General features: G+C 54.8%; 2 protein-coding genes across 3 annotated transcripts in view; one reads left to right on the forward strand and one right to left on the reverse strand.

The window, feature by feature from the left end:
* The first annotated feature begins 281 nt into the window (after positions 1-281).
* Positions 282-14,049, forward strand: RRP9 (ribosomal RNA processing 9, U3 small nucleolar RNA binding protein). The gene is made up of 15 exons (XM_065408401.1): positions 282-362; positions 941-1,023; positions 1,964-2,079; positions 5,717-5,784; positions 6,796-6,837; positions 7,539-7,665; positions 8,524-8,648; positions 9,400-9,492; positions 9,803-9,903; positions 10,504-10,638; positions 11,433-11,495; positions 11,582-11,739; positions 12,749-12,828; positions 13,187-13,260; positions 13,873-14,049. The coding sequence occupies exons 1-15, from the start codon at positions 282-284 to the stop codon at positions 13,973-13,975; spliced, it is 1,449 nt and encodes a 482-aa protein (XP_065264473.1). The 3' UTR covers positions 13,976-14,049.
* An 8,356-nt stretch (positions 14,050-22,405) lies between these two features.
* The window catches only part of GRM2 (glutamate metabotropic receptor 2), a 36,625-nt gene continuing 35,389 nt past the window's right edge, over positions 22,406-23,641 (reverse strand). For both annotated transcript variants that reach the window (XM_065408098.1, XM_065408099.1), the window contains one exon: positions 22,406-22,479. In XM_065408098.1, coding sequence (XP_065264170.1) covers positions 22,406-22,479 — 74 coding nt within the window. The remainder of the gene's footprint in view (positions 22,480-23,641) is intronic.

Here is a 23,641-nt window from a genome sequence, read left to right on the forward strand (position 1 = left end):
GTTTACAGGCAGCTCAGCTCACCAACAGGAGACAGGGGGCGGGGCCAGCGGAAGATTTGTCCAATAGGAGGGGGAGGCGGGGCAAAATGCGGGAGGAAAGGGGCGTTAGCCCTGGAAGGAACGCTAGTACGGAGGGGCGGACCTGGGAGTAATTCCAACCAATGGAGAGGGAGCTGAGGGCGGGGCCGGAGTGGCTCTGCCGAATGGGAGGGATCTAGGGGCGGAACCAGAGCGCCACGTGCAGCTGGTGCTGAGTAGCAGGCTGGGCCGGAGTCAGCAGCATGGCGGCGTCGGGAGCGAAGAAGAAACAGCAGCAGCAGCGAGCGGCCGCGGCGGGGGGAGCCGGGCGCAGGCGGCGCAAGGTGGGGGTGGGGTGGGAACAAGGGCGCCCATTGGGGAGGAGATCGGTTAGGGCAGGAAGTGAGGAGCTGGTGGGGGAATCGGGGACGGATGGGCGGGGGGACAGAGGGGCTGGCTGGGGGAAGCGGGGGGACAGAGGGGCGGGGTGGAGGAATCGAGGGATGGAGGGACTGGGTAGATGAAATGGGGCAGGGGGCTGGGTGGGGGAATTGAGGGCTAGGGGGCTGGAGGGGTTGGGTAGGGGAAACGGGGTGGAAGGCTAGAGGGGTTGGAGGGAGCTATGGGAATGGAGGTAGGTCGGGGGCAAAAGGGCTGGGGGGAATGGGGGAGGAAGCAAGGATTTCCTAGGCTGGCTAAGGTAGTTGTCTATCACTTTTCCTCTGCTTATTATGGACTGGAGGTGACAACATTGTGGGGATCCTAGGGTGGTTGCAAGGAGTGGGCTCTCCCTGCCCATTGCCCCCCTCGCTCCCAGTTATGAGAGGGGAGACAGCGTGGGCTGGTGTTCTCCCCCCCCCCACACACACACACCCCTTGTTGCTGTAGGCAGGATGTGCTGAAAGAGGGTTTTGTTCTTGAGGTCCCTGATGCAGAGGAGAAATCCTGGCAGAAAGCTGGCTCGAAGCTGAATGAGGAGATCTCCAGCGACTCCGATGCAGAGAAGTAATGCACTAGCCCCCCTGTGGGTGTTGCCCCAAAGGGTCCCTCAGATAGCCACCCTGCAGAGCAGAAGCCAGGAAACATCCCTATCCATGCACACCCCTCCTTCCACTCCAAGGTGCCCAAACACTGTAGAGGTGAGGGCCATAGAAATACAGAGAGATCCCGCCTCCTGGGGTTCAGTGGGGGGAAACAAGGTGGGACACCCAGAGCTCTTCTTTTGTATGCTTTTCCTGAGATCACTGTGCAACTTCCTACAATCAGGAGACAGTGGTTTCGGGGGCCTGTCCCAGACTGGGGAACAAACTCCCCCAGGAATTAAGGACCATCACCACAGTGTGTATAAAAAAAAATCCCAGACCACTCCACTGCATACACTTCTCCCTTTAGGAGGGGAGGAGAGAATAAGCATATGAAGATGTTACTCACATTGCTCAGCTGGAAAGCACTCAGATGCTACAGTGATGAGCATGGTGTAAGTATCTACATAGACTAGAATCTGGCTCCATGGTTCTATGCAGGCTGTTCTATCCTGTTCATTTGGATGGATTCTTGCAGAACTATAGTTAGTTACAGTTGCACGAAGCACTTTGTTCCAAGCCAGACTTTCACAGTCCCTCTCACTTAAAGTGGTGGGGGCCACTGTTTCAGAAATGTGGGGTCTAATACTAGGTGGTGGGGACCCTCTCCACTTAATGTTATTTCTTGGTTAATTACAAAGAACTTGCCCTTTTATACATTTTTAAATAAAGTTGAGTGGGGCCTGTTTATGTACTTAAACTGCTGTGAATGAATGTCCCTCTGTACACAGACTTCAGTCCAAAAGCAGATTTTATTGACTGGATACTAGACTACAAATGGTCTATAAAGTGAAAGGTGTTATGATTGGAGGAAGAGACCCCCTCCCATGCACACCCCCCACCCTCTCTCTCTTCCCCTGTAGCCCTACATTTGGTGGGAAGCGGAAGAAGGACAATGAGGCAGAAGAGATTGAAGAGACGGCACAGGAGAAGAAGCTGAGATTAGCCAAACTTTACCTGGAGCATCTTCGACAGCAGGGTGAGTATTCGGCAGGCTGGGTGCATGTCGCTGGGCAGTGCAGGGGATGCTATTGAGGAGCGAGGACACTAGTAGCTGTACCTCAGCCCTGCTGCTCTTCCTTACTGATTTGCACACAGGAATTGTGCCTCTTCCCTGCTACTCAGGCTTCAGTGCTGTAATGAGTGGACTGCTTTCGCTTGATGAAATTTACTATTAAGCACAGACCCCAAAGAAGAGGCAGTCTAAACTCCTTGGGGACAATCTAAATAGTTTAATGCATTTACTAGTATATAGAGAAGTATAAAATTAAAAGTGACAAAAATGCGGTGTCTCCTACTCCTTGCCTGCTTGCTTACTTTCCTAAAGGTGGCAATTCAGCATAGGTGACCCAGTTGCTACACAAATCGAATCTACAGTTTGTCTTGACATGTAACAATGGATGTGTTGTCTGTGTTCCGAGTAACTTGAAAGAAAAGCTCTGAAATGCTTTCTTTGTCATCTGCATTGTTGTGTCCTGAAGCTTGTTGTAAGTCATCTGCTATGTAAAATACTATCTTTTTTGGATAAAATCTGCCACAGTTGCAGAATAAGCTGCTGGTCTCTGAGTACATCACCTGAGGTGTCAGGCCTTGCCTAGCCTGGGACAGGGTTCTGCAATTCTCCTACTCTTAGACTGGGCTACTATATCCTGTGTATCAAGGCTGGTTATCCTGCAGGTGTGATTGAGTTTGGCACCTGCAGTTCTTCCGTTTAGGAGTCTGATGAGCAGTAATGTAAGATAGTGGACTTACCGCTGGAGTTCCCCCTTGTGGATCGGTGTGGCATAGCATCTTTTTCCTCATTTAGTGCCCCCTGGTGACAGCTGGTCCAGCCCTGCAGGGGTCTCTTCTCATGACATGGCCCTCTGGTCAGGTCATGCTTTAGTCCCATGTATTTTGGGGTAACAGTGTCACAGGTACCAAAACTCTTCCACCCTTCCCAGGGTTGAGCCTCTGCAGGCTTTGCCCCCGTCCCAGGCTCTGCAGGGCCTTTCCTCTCTTACAGGAGGCTGCCTCCCCAGGCTTTCTCCCTGATGGTCTGGCTCCTCCCAGGCCACTGACCCTTAGGGCTTCTTTCCTAGAGTCTCTCTTCTCCCTGGTCTGCTTTAAGGGTCTCCTACTCTCGCCCTTCAGGAACATTTCCAGGACACAAGTTCCTTTCTGCAGGCTCCTCTGTGGTTCCTCTCCCAGAGAGTGGAAACTTCCAGCAACCCCTCTCCTGGGGCTCCTGCCAGATTTCTCTCCTTGAGAGGATTCCTGAACCTCCTCCTAGTCTCCCCACGCTCTAGTCCTACAGAGCAACTGCAAAGTTTCTCTCTCCAGCCCCTTCTGCTCAGGGCTTCCCCTCTTTTATAGCACCATTAGCTGGGCTTCATCTTCAGTTAAGCCTGACCCACCCTCCAGCTGGGTTAATTGGCCTTTCCCTGCCACAGTGACCCTCACAGGTGTGCATAGTGCCAAAACAGGCTCTTAAAACCACAATTTCTATGCTGCAGTAGGAACAAAGCATTGGAGAGAGAGGATTATAGAACAGAATGGTCTAGACACATCTGCCTTGTGTAAAGGCTTACAATCCCCTACTGTTAGCCTAGGCAGGCCTGACCTCTTCAGACAACCCACCGAGTGCCTGTCTCAGCCTGTTTTCCCCCTCCCTTGAGAGAGAGTTCCTTTTTAACCCTCTGGCAGCTTTTTTACTCTGTTCCTGCCCTTCTGGTCAACAGCCCTGTGGGGTCAGCAGGAGACAGAACCAGAATCATGAAAGCACAAAGGCCTGGCATTGTCCTTAACAACTCTCAGGTGTTTGCGGAGTGGTGGCTTAGCTCTTCTTCTTTGCTGCTGGTTTTCCCAGACTGCCCTGTTGATCTAAGTGGCTAGTCATACAGTAAGCACCCCAATAACCAAGCCAACATACAGAACTTGTAAATTACAAAGCAGTTCCAAATCATCAGTCTGCATCCAAGATCTTGCCATCCTTCAACGTCTCATTGGGGAAGCACAAATAGGGTGTCATTAAAGGATCTAAACAAGGCACGTGCCAGGTTTAAAAAACTTGAAAGATCTGCTAGTGAGACTGTGCTCATGTAGATTCCAAGGCCAGAAAGGGACCACTGTGCTCATGTAGTCTGAGCTCCTGTATAACACAGGCCAGAGATCTGCCCTGAAATAATTCCTGTTTGAACTAGGGCAGCTCTTTTAAAATACACTTTATAGCCCCCTTACATAGGATTGCCAGTGATGGGAAATGCACCATGACACTTGGTAAAACTTTTCAGTGGTTAATTACCCTCACTGAAAAATGTACACCGTATCTCCAGTCTGAATTTGTCAACCGCCTGTACTTTATCCTTTGCATGTAATGGCAGTAAAAGACTTTTTTTTTTTTTTTTTTTAAACAGGTTAAGGGTAAATCTAGATGGCTTGTTTTCCTAGCAGGATAAGTACAAGTCTCACTGAGACTAATATAACAAGAGGGCAGTGTTACTACTGTAGCTTGTTCTGGGGAACGCTTCAGAGGGAGTGTAGCAGTTAGATCAAGAGGCCTGGATTCTGACCTTGGATCTGCTGCCAATTTACTGTGAGATGTTGGGCAAGGCTGTCCCTTCTCTGCACATCCATTTCAATGCTTGTTAAAGTGGGGACAATACAGGAGCCATGGGCATGATGCAGTTCTAGCTTTCAGCTGCATTCACACTAAGCCCTGGCTCCATTCCACATTGAGCTGACAAAATCACCACCTAACCCAGCAGGGAACTGACCCAAAATAGGACTTTGCAATGGCAGGAACATCCCGAGACACTAGCAGCTTTAAGATTCCATTGCACGTAACAGCAAGCACATCATGTTTTCCCAAAATTTCTGTGTAGTGCCAAAGGATGCATAGACTATAAGCTTGGATCCTACAATGCCACACTTGTCATAAGAACCTCTATAGACTAGAATGACCCAGTGAGGAAGTTTCAGGTGTGTCGGTCACACCTGCAGCACCCCCTATCCAGCTGTTTTTAAAAATAATCCCCAGAAAAGGATATAAAATGCAGCCAGATGAAGCCCTGAAGTATGCTCAGGAACTGCTTATAGCACGGGCATAGTGATAAACTCTGCCTTAAAGCGGTAATGCAAGAGCTAGAATACTTAAGTTTCCACATGTAACCCAGGGTTGTGAGTTCAATCCTTGAGTGGGCCACTTAGGGATCTGGGGCAAAAATCTGTCTGGGGATTGGGCCTGCTTTGAGCAGGGGGTTGGACTAGATGACCTCCTGAGGTCCCTTCCAACCTTGATATTCTATGATTCTATGTTGATATGGGGGGATGTGTAGTCTGCTGTTGGCCAGGAAACTACCGTAAATGAGACTGGGCCCGATGATCTGGGGTCTAAGTCTGGAGCAGGAGGGCTGACCAGGCAGTCACTGGGGACCAGTTCCCCACGTATTTGCATAGTTAAAAGCCTGTGCTAATATTCCGATGTGTAGTTCCTTGAGGGCAGTCTGCTGCTTGCTCCTCTTGGAGAGGAAGCTCTGCTAATGCAGGAATGTTCATTGCTTCAGTCGAATGCCTTCTTGCTGTGCATGCGGAGCTCCGTTCCTAATGTGCTGTCTCTGTGCTTGTGTCTTGGGCAGAGGAGGAAAAGGCAGAAGAGGAGGCCTTGGAAAAGGACTTGGTTGCTGGCCGACTGAAGGAAGATGTGGTGAGTAGGCTGCTTGGGGGAGAGGAGTTAATGGATTCAGGGGCTCCTTGCTTGCTGACATCTTTTCTTTTGAATTGCGCCTGCTTCTTCCCTTCTGATGCTCCTGGAGCCCTGGGGATTTCCCCCCTCTCCCCTCCCCCCAATTCCTTTCAGCCTGCCTTGAGGGCCTGTCTCGTGGCTACAATCTCTGAGACGAGGGTGTCTGCTCACTCCCACACACGTGCATTTGACTTTTACTGCGGCTTTCGTTAAGTAGCCAGAGCAAAGCTAAGTCTCTGCCTTCCAAACATCCCCCAGCTGGGGAGAAAGTGACTTGAATCTCTGCATGGAATTCCCCCCCCCCACCCCCTTGCGTTCACAGAAGTAAGCTTTGGCTTAGGAAGATAGGCAAACGGTCAGGATCAGCACACAGGAGTGTTTTATCATAGCAAGAGGTAGGGAGTAACTCTCTCAGGCTATTACTAGAATGTCCCAAAGAAAAAAGATAAGACCATGCAAACCACAGAGGTGCCTTCACGGGCCCAGTACCTGGAGTGCATGCTCTCAGAACAAAGAGGTAAGGGGGTACGGCATGGTACCAGAAAAACAACATAGAAAGCTGATTGGTTAAATCCAGTTTCAGGTGATGTACACAGCACTTCTTGTAAATGGGTAGGATATAGAAAGGTGGCTTTAGGGTGGTGACTTTGGGAGCACATCTTTGGTGTAAGGTGAATTTAACACTTCATGAGAGCTTCCCAGAGCCAGGTTCGATATGATACTGTTCTTCCTGTCCTATGCTTTTTATTGCCTTTTAGCAACAAGCCTGGGTGACATTGGTTATTTGGTTTTCTGGAATGTATTTCAGGCCAAACCAAAGCATGGTCAAGCAGTTGACTGTGCAACTGAACAACTTTTATATCTAAATTGTCCTCATTCCACATCTTGTAAGGGCAGAATAGCCTCCATTATGCAGGGACTGAGTGCCTAGGGCTTTGCTGCTCATGTCTAACTGCCTCATACTTTCAACAGCTTGAACAGAAGGGAAAACTGCAGCGACTGATCGCCAAAGATGTAAGTTTGCAAAGCTTTGCATGAACAGCTCTGTTTCAGAGTTGGGTAGGGGCAGGGAGAGGTTGCTGGCTGCCCATTCTCCCTTGGGGGGAGGGGGGGGGAAGGGGAGGGTGTCTCATTGTCATGTGATCCCTTTCTGGACTGGCTCAATCTCCCAGCTGTCAGATCGACTGTTCTCTCTCAATGCAGGCGCCTCGGACGAGCTTGCTCCTAGTTCAGTTGAAAATAACAGCATTTGCATGTTAGGGCAAGGTGGCCCTGCACTAACCTGGGACTCTTGTGGATCCAGGTTTGCTCTGTGGAAGCGTGTCCTAATGGGTAGAGCACTGGACTGGACGGCAGGAGACCTGGGTTAGATTCCATGCTCTGCCACAGACTTCTTGAGTGACCTTGGGCAAGTCATGTGGCATGTTTGTGCCTCAGTTTCCTATCTTAAAATGGGGATAATAGCATTGTCCTATCACAGGGGTGTTGGTAGTGCTCTGTTGTTGGTAATGGGGGTGTGGGGGGGTATATAAGTACCTTTAAATATTTGAAAATCTTGACCTTCTAAAGTTGGGTGCTGACAGCTAGATCTTTGAGGTGCTGCGCTCCCACTGAAGTCAGTGTGTATCCCATCACCAGGGATAAAATAGCTCGCAACCCCATGCAAGTTCTGTGGCGCCGGAGCACTTTGTTAATGAGGTGCTGTGTGTGAACAGTTGCAGCCTCCAGATACAGCAGCCATCCGAGTGCTGCGAGGTCACCAGCTGCCCATCACCTGCCTGGTCATCTCTCCAGATGACAAGTGCATCTTCTCAGCTGCCAAAGACTGCTCCATCATCAAATGTGAGTTGTTCCTAGGCCACCTCCCCTCTTAGTCCAGTGGCTTGCAGGTTCCAGCATTTCCAAAGACAGTTGTGAAGAGCATCCTCTCCCATCTCCCGGCAGGTGCCGTGTTGACACGTTACAGCTATGCAGGGCAGGCTGTTAGAGCTTGTCAATTTCTAGTTTTGCTTGTAGCCTCCTCTTCTGAAGGGAAGTCTCTTGCTTTGTTACAAGCTAGATTTTAGTGCTAGAGCAGCACTGACCCTGCAAGCAGGATCTAACTCTTCAGAAGTGTCCACTAATTTGGGGGGGAGGGGTGTCCCTCAGTTCTTGAGTGCTTAGCTCCAAACACCTACACCCTTGTTTTCCAGAAGTGCCATGCACACGCAGCTCCCACTGCCTTGGGGGGAGGAGGGGAGGGAGAGAGAAATGGGTGCTTAGATCTTAGGGGCCCAAAATAAGTTGACCCTCCTGAAAAAATGAGTCTCGGACTTTAGCATTCACAGTGGGATAGAAGGCACTGTTAAGTACAGCGTCAGCTCTGCCCTCTGGCAGCTTGCTTTGGGGCTGGTGCAGGAACTCCACTGTACTGTTGTGATCCTCCCGCACATTGCTCTGAGCAGATGTGAATAGTTGGTATCGCCTGCCTCATTACCAAGGAGTCCCCGTTAATGGAACGAGATGGGTGAGCTGGGACCATCAGGTGTGCCTTGCATGCTCTACTTCCTAACCCTCTGGGGAGGCGCTGGCCCTGTCTCTATGGCCCTTGGCTTGCCAAGAGGACATGCTGGCCAAGGCAGCCCTGCTAGTCTGGCTAAGAAAGCCAGAGGCTTAGCCCTGCAGAATCAGGCAGGAGGTGACCGATGCAGTCTGCTGCAGGGGATGTGGAGAGCGGGAAGAAGTTGCACGTGATCCCTGGAGGGAAGAAGGGGACAGAGGCCCAGCACGTCGGCCACACAGCGCATGTTCTCTCCATGGCCATCTCGTCAGATGGCAAATACCTGGTAAGGAGGAACGGCCAGGCCCTGCCCTCTCCCCTGCTGGCTGGCTTACCCTTGTTCTCTAGTCATGCAGTGAGAGGAGGCTCTTGTCGTTGAGTTCTTGGCACACGCTGTCAGCTTTCTGCTTCATTGCAAATGCTGGACCCCCTTTGATCCCCCGCCCTGCTGCCCGCTCTCCGTCCCTGGCCCCCCCTCGGAGCTGGGTGGGCTGCTCTGGCAGGCAGAGCTGGGCGCTGCCACCCTCCAGAGAGGATACAGGAGCTGCAAACAGCACATCAGCTGTGAGTGCATGGTACATGGCTTGTCTGGTGAGACCTTGTTGGGGGAGCTTGCTCTGATAGAAGCAGAGTCCATCTCTGCCCCAGTGGCGAAATGCTGATGGCTGCTGTGCCATGATTGGGACCAGTCACCGGCAGCACACACAGTATCACCGCTGCCTCTCTGGCTGGCTGCACAGCTGGATCTCACCAGCCTTGGGCTCCAGCGTTGGTTGTGGTGCTGATGGGACCATCCCGAGAGGAGGAGGAAGGGCAAAGGCTGTTTGCTCTGTATGCTCTCCAGAGGAAGACAGTGAGCTGGGAACAAAACCAAGGGGTGGCTAGTGGGGAATCCCATCTGGCTGAGACCTCTCCCTGTGGGCCTCTGAAATGGCAGCAGAACATAATAGTGCAGCCACACAGCCCGCTGTGATGACACAGACCCAGGAAAACTAGTTAGGGGCTGCTGGTGAGAGTGTCCTCTGTCTCCCTGCCAGGCCACAGGAGACAGGAACAAACTGATCATGATCTGGGAGGCTGTCACATGCAAGCACCTGTATAAATTCACTGGCCATCGAGACGCTGTGACGGTGAGTGGCTGGAGTGCTGGGGCCGAGTAGCTCAGACACAACTAGGCGGCTTTGAGCACCCGATCCTTCCACGCTGACTTGGGAAACATATCTAGGCTCTGACCAAAAGTCAGGGAGCCCTTTCTCCATGGGAATCCTCTTCCCCCTTTGCCGAGTGCCTTTCCTCTGAGGTGCTGAGCTCGGGAGGGGTGGGAAATTTGGCTACTTCCAGGGCAGCCTTTCCTTAGGATAGTCACCTTGGAGAATGCAGTTCTGGATCGGCATTAAAGCCACTCTTCTGTATTTAGCACCTGTCTCTCCCCCCATGCAGGGCTTGTCGTTCCAGAAGGGCACTCACCAGCTGTACAGCGCCTCGCACGATCGCTCTGTCAAAGTCTGGAACGTGGCTGAGAACGCCTACGTGGAAACTCTGTGAGGACCCAGTTCTCTGTGCCCTGGGGCAGGAGAGCCAGGGCGGCTGAGCTGGGAGGATTATGTGGCTTTTGGGGTGACCCTGGAGATGGAAGACTGGGATTCCTGAGCAGGGGGCTCCAGCAGACTTGGCCCAGCAATGCATTTGGCCCCCAAGCTGTCCTATGGTCACTGCTCAAGGCTACCCTGCCCTACCAAGCGGCCCATTCAGTTTGGTGGCACCCATGGTCAGGCTCACCTGATCGGGAGCCCTCCTACTGCATCAGTAGTTGTGATGTGGCCGCAGCTCAGAAATCTCCTGAGGGCCTGAGTCATTCTTGCCAAGCGTGGTTATCTGAGATAGACGTCGCCACGTCTTCTACCAGCTGTGTCTGGTGAGAGGCCAAGTATTCTGTGGGGGTGGAGGCCTGGTGTGCTGTAGCCACAAGCCCCCCATCCAGGAGAACCAGTGATCAGCGTCGGCCATGCGGTGGTGGGAGATGACCATCGAGGCTGAGAATGCAGAGCCTGTGTGGGAAGGGATGTAGAAGGTGCCAGGCTGGGCTCCCTGGGTTACTGAGACTGGGTCTCATCTTCTGCTCGGTTTGCCCCCGACTCCAGGTTCGGGCACCAGGATGCGATCACGGGGCTGGACAGCCTGAGCCGGGAGTGCTGTGTCACGTCAGGCGGGCGAGACGGCACCGTCCGGGTCTGGAAGATCCCTGAGGAGTCTCAGCTTGTGTTCTACGGGCACCAGTAGGTGTGGGCAGCAGCCCCTGCAGAGGGTAGTGAGGGCTGCGGGGTGTCTGCTCCGCTTAACCCACTTCACCTTCCATGGCAGCTCCTCTGCCAAAGCATAATACCCGTCTGGTGGTTGCCAGCAACTGCGCTGCAAGCCCTGGTCTGTTCTACCTCCCCTCCTCCGCTCTGCAGCCCAGTGTCTTGTCAGATGCCTCCCAGCACCTGCCTCGTGCATGGTTATCGGCCACACCTGTTGAGCTGGTGGTGGCACGTGCTACCTTGCCTAGTGCCTGCAGGAGTGATGCAGACATGCTGGGTTGGGGAGGCTGGCTGTTGGCCATCCACAGCACTGCACGGTGCATGGGACCGCTCCTCCCGGCAGCAGCTCCTGGAAGCAGCTCAAGCCAAGCTCCCATATCACAGTGGTGCAGCGTGGAACTAGGCCAGCCAGGCTGAACCACAGGGCAAGCGGCTCAGCCGGCAGGAGGACTCGTCCAGAGCGTTCATGCCAGATCCCAGTGAGGGAGCAGCCAAAAGCGGAAATGTGCCCTTCTGGGAGGTGACCTAGGGAATGCTCCACCTCTAGGGGGCTGCCTGTTGCAGTGAGGGGCTGCCAAGGAGGCCTGTTCTGAAGCATGCTGAGTGCCACCAGCACAGTCTCCTTTGAGGGGTGGTGTTGGAAGCCCGGTCTGCGTTCAGCTCAAGTTCTGGGGTTACCCTTGCTTCTGGTGCTCTGGCACCCTGCAGGGTAACTTCCCAGGGGGCCCACAGCCACAAATCATTCTCCTCCTTCCCTCTGCCCATCTTAGGGGCTCCATCGACTGCGTCCAGCTGATCAACGAGGAGCACATGGTGTCCGGCGCGGACGACGGGTGAGTAACCCTGCTGGAAACATGCTGGGGGTGCTGCAGGCCTGGGCTCTGGCACGTAGGCTCATCTGCTCCACATCTCACAACAGGTCGGTCGCCCTTTGGGGTCTTTCAAAGAAGAAGCCGCTCACGACGGTGAGGCAAGCACACAGTAACCACGGCGCCCAGGGCCTGGAGCAGCCGTACTGGATCTCCTCAGTGGCCACCCTGCTGAACAGTGACGTTGTAGCCACAGGTGCCTCGCGCTGTGAGACCCTCGCTTTTGCTGTTGCTTTGGGACTGGGGCGGAGAGGAAGGATGCAGTACATTGCAGGCCCCTGGCAGCTGGGCGATCTTGGCTTCCTCCCTGGCTCTGGCTTTGGGCTTCCTCCCTGGCTCTTATCCTTCCTGCAGCTTGGGCCAGCACTCTGTACAGCTGGGACAATGCCGGCCTCAGGGGCCGGGTTACTGTTTGAAGTGCTCCGAGGGGCTCAGATGGAAAGTGCCCTGGACGGGTCATTCCTCAGGCTCCTAACTTCTCTCTTCTTCTGGGAACCTGGCTCTGCTTTCCTGGCAGCCCCGGGGAATTTACCCACAACTGGCCCTATGCTGCTCTCAACTAGCCCAGTCCCTGCCACTCCTACAACTCCTACCCCTGGCACTCTCAGGCTTGACACCCTGGCTTAGAAACTAGCTGAGGAGTGGGGAAGTCCTGCTTGGATGGGAAGGGAGTGGCTTGGGGCAGGCTGGGAGGGGGAGGGAGGGCTTGGTTTGAACTTGGATCCATGTCACATACAATAAATGACTGGTGAGCTCGGAGCAAGAGGTAACTGCACCTGGGGTTCTGGGGACATTGGCTGGGCCTCTCCAGAGAGCCATGGCCTTGTGACCAGTCTGTCCTGTGTGTCACTGGCAGGAGATTGCTGCGTTGCTCTCCTCTCTGGTCCTGACTCGCTCCCTCAGAGTGATGAGGATCCACCACCGCCTAACCCCAGGCAGGATGGTGTTTTCCCCTGGAATAGGCCAGCTTGCTGCTCCAATTGCCCAGCCAGCAGTTTCAGCTTCCTGTGGTCCCCGTTGTGTTGGTGGGGTGGCAGGGAGGGGGAGCTGGGCTGTGTGGGGTGCCGGTCGTGGATGCCAGCAGGGCTTGGTGTGGTGGCAGGGCCGTGGGCTGAGGGAGACCACGCTAGCTTGGATCGGTGCAGGGCGTGGCGGGGCCCGGGGGAGGCGCAGGGCCTGGCCGCCCAAGGCCCTCACATTCTGCTCTGTGACCGCAGGCTCGCACAGCGCCAGCGTGCGGCTGTGGAAGTGCGGCGAGGGATTCCGAAGGCTGGAGCCACTTTTCGACATCCCCCTGGTAAGAAAGGGGCGTGGGCATGAAGGCTCCCTCTTGGCAGGCGAGGCTCATGGGAGTGGATGCTTGGGGCTGAGGAGAGATGGGAATTTCCCTCTTCTGTCCAGCTGAGTTCCCCTTCCCCAAACGAGTCTGCTGTGCAGGCTGGGGTGAGGGAGTGCAGGTTTTGCTGGGGTCTGGAATAAGCCCAGAGGGGCTCCTCCCATCTGGTGTGTGAAGCCAGTGAATTGCTGAGATTAAATCCCTTCTCGGCCTGATCAAAGTTGCATTGCCCTAATGGGAGCCCTGCACTCGAGTGTCCCGGCAGACTAATAGCTCTCAAGCCTGCGGTACTGGCCTCATGCCTTTTCCTCTCTCTCAGATCGGCTTTGTCAACAGCTTGAAGTTCTCCAATGCTGGGGATTTCCTGGTTGTTGGGGTCGGACAGGAACACAGGTACCGGCCTCGATGCTAGCTACAGGCTACATGGGGTCCCAGGGGCTCTGGCCCAAGGCCCCAGCCGCTAATCCCAGACCCTCTCCCAGCCCTTGTGGTCATCCCTCTGCAGTGTGCAGTCTGAAGGAGTTGGCAATGGGGCGGAGCCTGTGCTGGGGACTTAGAAAAATCCAACATTTGGCATTAGACTCTTCTTCAGCTGGGAAGAAGGGTCTGTTAAATGCTGGGAAGGGGCGGCTTTCGGGGTGAAGCATGTGAGGAGTGGGCTGTTTAGGAGGGGAGGGCAGAAAATGGCACTAACCCTCTTAAAAGCCCGGCTGGCACTGGTATGAAACTCCTCCTGCCATTGCTCCAGGGCAGCCTTACCAGTGACTTGCTTTCTCCTGGGGGAAATGGAGACACATCTTCCCCTTCTGTAGACCAGAGATGGTGCATCTCAGGTGCTGGATCTCTGCAAAGCACTCCAAGAGCCCCTGGGAGGCGCTAGAGCAGCGTGAAGCACTGAGTGCCAGCACCAGGACCCTCTGAGGAGGGAGCTCAGCTTGGCACCAGGTGGCTTTCTTGCTGGGGAGTGGGGGAAACAAAAGCTCAGGGTCTCTCTCTCATGTTCAGGTTGGGCCGCTGGTGGCGAATCAAAGAAGCCAAGAACAGCATCTGCATCATCCCGCTGCAGAGGACGGCGGCTGGCAGCGCACAGCCAGCTGACGGCTCCTAACCCTGCTCCCCTCTTGCATACGGTCGTGTTGCTCCTAGAGCTTTGTGAGACTCTTGAGTTAAAACTTTGCATTAAAAGCAAACCCCCTGTGTAAAACCCTGCTGTCAGTGTCGGCCTGTCTACGGCTCGGATGCTTTGTCACATGCGAAACCAGAGGCAAGGACGTCCTCTCGGGCCGGTTGCAGGCTGGGCACAAGAGGAAAGGGAGGTGCAGCATATGAAATGAAAAGCCCAGGCCCCCGCGACAAACTTACTCCTGCCCCCAAAAGGCCAGTGGCAGAACCTGCTCCAAAGGTGTGAGCGGCTGAGACCTGGCCTTTTTGGGGGGGAGGGGCAATGGACATGCAGACTAAGCCATGGCAGCCCCAGTCTGACTCCCTCCCTTCCCAAGAACAGGCCAGAGCCACTCACTCAAATGGCCCATGACCTTCAAGGGCATGTTGCAAGGGGCAGCCCTGTCTCTGCCTGCTGAGATCCCATGAAGAATTCCCTTTCTCTACAGATGTTGGAGCTTGTGGCAGGTCCCAGCATTTTCTCTTCCCTTTCGTGCTTAGCCTCAGGGATGAGACGAACTTCTGTGGGGAAAGCTGAGTAACATGCAGTTGTGCTGCTAACTGTAAGTTACCCCCCAGGCTAAGTTCTCGCTTAGCTTGTGTGCGTGCACTGCCCACACCGAAAGTCCTGAGTAATCACAGCCCTGTAGATTCCACCGCAAGAATCCAGACCTCAGTGAGGGGGGGGGGGGAGGAGATTGTGCAGCAGATCTGGAGAGACTCTACTGCCTTTATTCAAACAAGGAGACAGGCCTCTTATGCATCTACTCCAGAACGTCGGGTGCAATCACAGCATGAGCCCTCCCTCATTCTGATCAATCTGGGGGTGGGTTTGTTTTTGTTTTGCTCTCCCTCAGTCTCGGTGCTGCAGACCTTTGGACTGATGATGCAGATCTCCGTTGTAGGTAACATCAAGGGAGGTTTGGAAGCTACCGTTCATGGCTGCTCATGTACTAAAATTCAAGTGTCACTCGTTTTGTCTCGAAACTTGAGGCATTTTTAAATGCATCTGTGCTAACAGCAGCTGCAGCCTTGGAGACTGAATTAAGTGCTGTCATGTCTGTTTCCACCTGGGATCTGTCTTCAAGAAGAGCAGCTCTAAACTGCATTTTGATCAAACTGGAGCTTGCAGTGGGGGTTAGGCTGTTTGGTGCTAAGCTAGAAAAGCAGGACCATTAAAAACCACCTCCTGTAGTTAAGATTTTAATCTCAGCTGTGACGCTATATGTTTTGTTCTTTTAAACAGCTGTTCCTTAAAGCCTTGCCGGCTACTGCCTAAAAGCTGTGACTGCCTGCATGCTGCTCTTACATGGGCTTTCGGCTGCTATTCTCGTTATCTGAGAGCTGATGGCTGTGCTAGCTTGGGTTGTGGGTTTTTTTATTATTATTATTATTTATTTATTGCAACAGTTCTGCTCCTGGACCTTCAGGGATAAGTTCAGCTCAGCCACCTAGGCCAGCTCTGTTCCTGTGCATCAGCTCTTACGACAGCTGTGTCTGCCCAGCTGCATTGACTCTGCCTGGTGTGGTACTGTACCTGAGCTGGGCCTCCCTGCATACTGAACCGGGGGAATGAACACCAGTGCTAAGAGTAAAACAAGCCCTAGTGTCCCTCCCCACAACCTGGGCCAGAGGATCACTGAGCACAACGTCTGGTAGAGACTAACTGAGGTCCTAGCATTTGCCCTGCTACAGGTCCGGCACAACCTTGGCCTGAGGTCTTACCTGCCTTATCCAAACAGTGGCTTCAACTTGCCAGTGGAGCTAGCCCTGTGCCGTCTTTGCTACTCCCAGCCCCTGGCTGCTGCACACATGGCAGACAGCTGTGTGCCTTGCATAGTGGGGCAGTGAGGAAAGCTCATTAGAGAGAGTTAGCTGTCTCCAGTTTAACAGGCAGATATACAGAGCCTGACATGGAGTGCTAGCCCTCAGGGAACAAATGGAAGTGTTCAGTAGCTCAGTTCACTCCATCCTTGCAGCCGTAGGCCACAAGCAGATATTAGCATCTGTTTAGGGAAGGAAAACCTAAGGAGGGGGAGGGAAGTGATTTCCTTGCGCTGCAGCCTCTGCTGTGAGGACTCAGCCCAGCCCTGAAAGGGCTGCATGCATCCTGGGTTGCAGCCATGAGCCAGGGCCCTGGTGAAGGGGAGGAAGGGGCTATTGGCAGATGCACTGTGGGTGGTGTCCACCCCCCTCCCCTTCCCCTTCCTCTTCCTCTCCATCCCCAGCAGGGGAGCAAGCTAGCTAGCTCTGGTCTCCCATGGGGTTGGCTTGGAAAAGTCACTGCTTTTAGCATGAGCATGAGCTCAGCAGCCTGCCCCTGCTGCCAGGGCAGTGTTGAGTGGGGGGCGGGTTGCATCTCACTGCTGAGGGTTGCAAGCTGGGACCTGAAAGCTGCCTTTAACGAGAGTGTAATCAAACTTGGTGAGACAAGGGCTTTGGCCTCCAGCCTGGAAGGGCACAGATGCCCCTCTGCTAGGGATAAGCAGAGCCCTGGTGGAAGCAGTGGCACTCGTCACTGTAGCACCTCCTGGTGCCAGGCCAGGGTAGGGCAGAGCTCTGCCCCAGTGCCCTCTGCTGAGCAGTACTGCCACCTTGGGTTGGCCTGATTCTGTTACTGCAGCCCCCCACCTCAGCCCCATCTGTGCCAACACCCAGATAGAAGTACATATAGCAGTCCCAACATCCCAGCCTGCAGTCCTGCCAGGCTGGTGCTGAGGCAGTTACACCTCCTCCTGGCCCAGGAACCTCTCCCCACCCTCTGCCCTGGGGTGCTGCCCAAGGTCCCTGTGTTAAGAGCTAGTGCTGTTCCTTTTAGCCATGCTGCTGCTTCCCTGGGTCCCTTCCAGCCCCAGGGGCTTGCCCAGGAGTCTGTAGTAAAACAGCCTCTCCTCTGGCTCACAGACTTCTCCCAGCTCCTTGCTCTGCTGCTGGAACAGGAGCCCCTAGCACTCCTCACCCTCTTCCCCCAGCCAAGGAGGGCTGGCTCTGGAGGGAGTCTCTCTTGCCTGACTCTTCAACAGCTTTGGTCACTAATTATAATTAATTTGCCAGCTCAGGAGGGGTGCTAGGCCCACCCCTTAAAGGGCCAGATAGGCTATAATACTTGGCTAAGGCATTGGGCTGTGTCAGCAGGAAGGGCCTTATAGTGCAAGTGGCTGGCTTTGCATGTGTCTAGCCCATGGCTGATAGGAGCGTGTGTGCCTCCCATGCAGGTGGCTATGGAAGAAGGTGGTTCTGGCCTCCCAGGGGGCTGAAGCTTCCCACGAGCACAGCTGGCCCTTGCTACTGGCAAGTGAGCTGCCCAAACACTTAATATGCTGCCATCCCCTTTACCAGCCTCATACCCCCTCTGCACTGGTGGAGGGAAGTGGGTGTTGGCAGGTGAGGGGAAGAGTTCATAATTAGCCCCTGCCCTGCTGCAGGATACTACTACCTCACCCTTTACACAGCTCAGTAGCATTATCTTCATTTCCCAGCTGGGGAAACTGAGGCCCCAAGACCACCCAGCAGGCCAGGGCCAGAGCTGGGACTAGAACCCAGGTCTCCCAAGAACCAGTCCAGAGATCTATTCAGTGGGCCACCTTTGCTTTTCTACTTTAGCAACTGCGTTGTTTTCTCACCCCAAGGAAAAAGCTTGGTGCTGCCTTGGTTTTTAAAGTGAAGGCCCAGGGACTCCTGCCTGGCTCCCCTAAGCTGCCCCCTTCTAGCACCTCAGTGCACAGAGGAGTGACCTGACCTGATGCTGCAACACTTTGCATTATTGTTTGTAGTATGGTGACACAGAGAGGTGGCAGCTGGGCTGGGAGCCCTGTTGGGCAGCCTATACACTGAAGAGTCCACAGGGCAAAGGGTGTCAGATCCCCCCATGACAGAAGAATTGAGGCACAAAGTGATAACATGACTTGCCCACGGTGTGTCACACAATCTGGGACACAGCAGGGCACTGACCCCACATTGCCTGACTCACACAACCCTACCACTCCATAATCAGTCCCTGGAGCCCTGCAGTTCTGCCAAGAAGACACAGACACCAGCTCTTGCTTTCTATTCCAGTGAGAGGCCCACATGGCACCAACGGGCGTCCGTTAAAAAAAATGCACTTTATTTACATAAATTACAAAAACCACAAACTTGGTCACAAAAAGATCTATGCTTAAAAACTCGCTTGGCTTGTAATACATGTGTCACAATGATAATAATCCTAGTCAAGGGCCAAAGAACACGCACATTTTTGTTAGCAGCCAGCTAATTATTATAATTTTCTCTCCAGCCAAAAGGCTCCTCCCAATAAATAGTTTATAAAAATTAAAAAAACACCACGAGATACAGAGTTATATTGCCCAGCCCAGCCTAGCCTGTCATTTGGTTTTCAGGATCTCCCTTGCATTGAGTGGCAGCGGCCACAGGTACAGCTGTCCCCGGGGTGAGGGGAGATTAGTGACTAGAAGCAGCGGAGCAGGATGCTGATTTTAGGGCTGATTGCTAGTGCCTGTCCAGCAGTCAGGAAGAGCGGTGGTGCTAACAGGCATCCTGCTGGAGCAGTGGATAGTATGGTGGGAAGGGGGCATTGGCAGAAGGACAGGACATTGGCACCAGTGTCACGGCAGAGGGCTGGGCACAGCTACGAACACTGGAATTCTAGCGCTTAGCACTGACATCATGGGGCTACTGTGAAAAAAGATGCGACCCACAGAAAACTCTTGAGAGATCAGCAGCACGTTTGCTTAAATAATAACTAATAACTCACCTGGTTTAAATACTTCTATAGTTCTACAGTAAACATGGATTTTTCCATCAGTCAGTTGAAAAACACTGATGCGACCTCTTTAGCACTACCCAGCCCACCAGGGCCTTGATACTGATAATTCCTAACAGGAAGTGCTGGCTAATTATGTCATTTGAGACACAGGAAGAGCAGCTCAGCATCTGAATGCACTTGAAAGGCAGGAGATGCATTGCTGTGAGGATCCAAATTGTTGTGCCAATAACTTCACCCTGTCCCTCTCCTCTTGAGTGCTGCCTTGCATTTCCTATTTCAGCCATCCAAGCCAATGGGCAAGAGGGCAGGTACTCACCTCATCACGCCAGGGACCCCATCAACTTGAAATCTAATTGATTAACAAAACAAATAGTTACAAGTAATTTACCCATGTCCCTCCACAAACGTTGGGGACTTTTGAAATCCCATTTTCCTCTTTCTAAATGTCTCTCCCTGGAGCTGTGAGAAAGACCGACACAAACAACAGGAAAATGACTATACGTATGGGGTGGGAAGGGAGGGGAACTCTACACAAAGTGCTGTCAAATGTAAAAAGGAAACATACTGAAAAAACAGACACCAATTTTTGATTCTTTACCCTGATCCTAGGAGTCACTTGTAACCGTAATGGGTAACATAATTCAGTGTGAAATGTACATTAGTGTATTCCTTTAAAGCAGGGGTGGCCAACCTGAGCCTGAGAAGGAGCCAGAATGTACATTGCCAAAGAGTCATAGTAATACGTTAGCAGCTCCCCACTCCCTGCACCTCCCACCCACTGGCAGCCCTGCCAATCAGTGCCTTCCCCTCCCTCCCCGGAGCACCTCCCGATCAGCTGTTTCGTGGCATGCAGGAGGTTTGGGGTGGGGCGGGGGGGAGAGGAGCGAGGGCATGGCAGGCTCAGGGGAGGGGCTGGGAAGGGGTGGAGTGGGGACAGGGCCTGGGGCAGAGCCAGGGGTTGAGCAGTGAGCACCCCCTGGCACATTGGAAAGTTGGCGCCTGTAGCTCCAGCCCCGGAGTTGGTGCTATACAAGGAGCTGCATATTAATTTCTGAAGAGCCGCATGTGGCTCCGGAGCCACAGGCTGGCCACCCCTGCTTTAAAGGTTAAAATTGGGGGATTTTTTGTAGAGTCCTGCATATCCATGGATACCCACAGACCATTTTTGCAGATCGTGGCTCAGATGTGGATAGAAATTTTGTATCCGCACTGGACTCTAATTTTTTGGTTTTGATTCTTTATGACACATAAAGAAGACCTGGAAGGATTTGTCTCGGCTTGTTTTTTCCACGTACAAATCTCAGGAATAGCTATATAAGAATGGCCACACTGGGTCAGACCAATGGTCCATCTAGCCCAGTGTCCTGTCTTCCGACAGGTGCGAGTGGGATATTAATGATGAGTAATCAGGATTATGATGATGTCCCTGTTTTTGCTGGAGAACTCCTTGGAGGACTGGAGAACCTGAATGGCAGCTTTCTCATTCCTCAATTGAAAGACCAGGGCATGCTGAACCTTTCACGAAGAGTGTTTTTCTCCCAAGGGTGTGTCAGGTGTTAGAATTAAGTGGGGACTTACAATAAATATAAACAAGAGTTTTAAAGAGCCTCACGGAACATGCTTTTCCCTCTTCCAGGCTCTGGGAATGTCACTAGTTGTCCTCCAGCAAAAACAAGCATATTGAGACCTGATATTTTGAATTTTGGGGGGGAAAAGCATCGTTTAAAAAAAAAAAAAAAAAAAAAAAAAAAAAGTCTCTCAGGCTGATTTATGCATCACACAATTTTGGGACCAAAATGACGCTGTTTGAAAAGCTCCGAGCAGCTCTGGACAAGAGTGGTACCTTTTGCACTCACCTGCTGGCTCTCGGTGGATGAAGGTGCCAAGAAAACTGCAGTGAAGCAGGGGAGCAGCTTTGCCGCCGGAGTGTTTGGCAACTGTAAAGCACAGAGCCAGATGGTTTATTGCTGCTTTTGCTGCTGCACCAGCGCTCGGGCAACTTTGGTTGCTGGGTGATGTCACGGTTAGGCAGCTCCTGGCAGGGTCAGGAATGGGGGTGGTCTGAGGCACCCTGGCCTTCCATGGAATCAGACCAACCCCTCCCCATCCCGCTGCTCATGAAGGGCGTGGGGGCATTCTGGGGGAACAGCCCCTTGGGCAGCCTAGTGCAGTGGGAATGTCCTTTTCCTGCTGCCTGTAGAGGCAAAGAGCGGGGAGCACCTTTGGATACCAGGCTGCATGGTCAATGACTCCAGCACACCACAAATCCAAACCCCTGTGGAAGTGGGGAGCAGCAGGCCATGCCCCCCCACCCTTGCCCCCCAAGCAGCAGCTGCGCCCCCCCGGGTAGCGGGCCTGAAGCATGTGTTGGGGGTTTGTTCCTCCCTGCTCTCTGTGTTGTAGGACTCGTTCACCCTAGAGGCCCAGTCTTTGGGGACAGGACACACAGCTCCCCCTGAAGTCAGTCCGCAGGACTGCAGGCTGCCAGATCCTCACTCGCTCTCTGCGTCTGGCTGGCCCCACATTTTCAGGTCTCTCCCTCCGTTCTCATATGTCATCATTTCTCCACTTGTAGGAGTTGTTTCAGTCCCTTGCTACCCTCCTCTGTCAGTGTCCCACACCAGGTGCGGACAGGGCAGCCCTCCTGTGCCATGCCTCGCCCCAGCTCCCAGCGGGCCCCTCACCCTCTCCCTGCTTCCTGGCTAGCCACCGTGCCTGTCCCCGACTGCCCTTGCTAAACAAAATCCTACAGGGCCGCACATGCGGCAACCCCCGGTTGGGTCCCTCTAGCCAAGTCAGGTAATGCGTCAGCAGGAGGATCATGGGTACAACCCAGGTTCCTGGGGTCAGAAATCTCTGATGTGGAAGCACCTGTTTGTCCATTTCAAAGTGAGTCTCTCACAGCTCAGAGGGGGCAGGGGGCTCACATTCCAACCAGGGATCTTCCTGCAAAATCAGCAGCAGCCCCGAGCCCCTGGCTTGTTCAGTCTGAATTCCTTCCCAGCGCTGCGGGGCAGCGTGGTCTTGGAGAAGGGCCTGTCTGTTCTCTTCAAGCCATAGCACCTTTGACCCCTTGGTATTTGCTCTTTCGGGGGGGGGGGGGGTCCTGCTTCCTTTGGGGAGGGAGGGGAAGGGGAAGATTGGAGCAGCCAGTGGGGATCTGTGGACTTTCCCCTGACCCTATTCCAGTACAGAGAGAAGTGGGGAGGTACAGATGCTCAGGTTTTGCTGTCTCTGGTAATCTGGCCAGCAAGAGGTAACACAGGGTGGATCTGCCAGGAGATCCATCTGGCTCAGAGCTGGCTCCCCAGGGAGAGGGCATGGTTCTTCCACGCCCCAGCGGGTCCATTCAGTACAATCACGACCGCCCCAGCAGGTTTGTGTCTCTCTGAGCCGGCGCTGGGGGAGCAGGGCAGCGGAAGGTGGCACCCAGTTCTCACACGATGGCTCCTCTCCTTGGGGAACACTGGCCCAGCGAGTGAGATGGCATCAGCGAGCAGGCTGGGAGCACAGCTTTGAGAAACAAAAGGCCCAATGGGAACGAAAAAGGCCTGCGCCTTCGTGCAGGGTCTGCACTGGGGACCATGCCCTTGCCCATGGGAACCACAGGGCATTTCATAAGGATGAGGTCGTGGAGTCCACCACTTCGCGGCCGTTACACACCGTGGGGACGGACTGAGAGGCCGACCCTGGCGGGGGAAGAACACAGAGAGGCATCATGGAACAGCAGCTGGACCTGGGTCCCAGACCCACCATCACCGCCTGCCGCACCCTGGTGCCTTCCCCATGGCCTGGAGAGATCACCCTGGAGTGGGCGCTGTAGCCCCATGTGCAGCCACGGGGCTGAGGCCACGATCTGCTGCTGATCCCATGCCCCAGGGCTGTCCCTTCTTCTCTCCAGGGCATGTCCCCCTCTCACCGTGCAGGGCCGGCTCCAGGCACCAGGCAACCAAGCTGGTGCTTGGGGCGGCACCTGGAGGGGGGCGGTGCAGCGCTCGGGCCGCCGGGGAGAGCGGGGCCACAGCCGGGCTCGCCGCCCTCCCCCCGGCGCTCTGGCCGCCCTCCCCCCCGCGCCCTCCCAGCCGGGGCTCGCCGCCCTCTCGCCGCCCTGCCCCCGGCGCTCTGGCCGCGGGGGGGGGGGCAGGGCCGGCTCTGGCTTTTTTGCCGCCCCAGGCAAAAAAGCCTCCGGCCGCCCCCCCCCCCCCGCGGGGGGCGGCGGAGCCTGGGGGGCGGGGGGGGGCGGCGAGCCCCGGCGGGGGCTCCGCTCTCCCGCCGGGGGGAGGGCGGCCGGAGCCCCGGGGCGAGGGTGGCGAGCCCCGGCGGGGGCTCCGCTCTCCCCCCGCACCAGAGGGCTTCTGCCCCGGCTGGGAGGGCGCGGGGGGGAGGGCGGCCAGAGCGCCGGGGGGAGGGCGGCGAGCCCGGCTGTGGCCCCGCTCTCCCCGGCGGCCCGAGCGCTGCGCCGCCCCCCTCCAGGTGCCGCCCCAAGCACCAGCTTGGTTGCCTGGTGCCTGGAGCCGGCCCTGGGGGGGGGGGGGGGGAGCCGAGCCCCCGCCGGGGCTCGCCGCCCTCCTCCCAGGGCTCCGGCCGCCCTCCCCTCCGGCGGCAGGCCGGGGGGCGCGTCCCGCCGGGGAGGAGCCGCAGCCGCAAGCGGGAGGGAGAGGCGCGGGGCTCCCCGGCAGCAGCAGAGATTCGGCCCACGCCCCCGCGCTGCCCACTGGGCCCCTGCCCGCTCCGCCTGGACCCACCACGCTGCCCCACGGGCTGCAGGGCTGGAGCAGCCTCTGGGCTGCGCTCCCGGCCCCAGTGTGCTGCGGCCCGGGCAGAAGCCCTCTGGTGCGGGGGGAGAGCGGA

Source organism: Emys orbicularis, chromosome 7 (assembly GCF_028017835.1).
Source record: "Emys orbicularis isolate rEmyOrb1 chromosome 7, rEmyOrb1.hap1, whole genome shotgun sequence".
NCBI lineage: Eukaryota > Metazoa > Chordata > Testudines > Emydidae > Emys > Emys orbicularis.

What these genes read in the sequence shown, in the direction of transcription:
- RRP9 (XM_065408401.1), top strand. Translation starts at nt 282, where the DNA reads ATGGCGGCGTCGGGAGCGAAGAAGAAACAGCAGCAGCAGCGAGCGGCC. An exon ending in GCCATCGAGACGCTGTGACG is followed by an intron (nt 9,493 to 9,802) that starts GTGAGTGGCTGG and finishes CCCCCCATGCAG; the next exon opens with GGCTTGTCGTTCCAGAAGGG. An exon ending in AACGCCTACGTGGAAACTCT is followed by an intron (nt 9,904 to 10,503) that starts GTGAGGACCCAG and finishes CCCCGACTCCAG; the next exon opens with GTTCGGGCACCAGGATGCGA.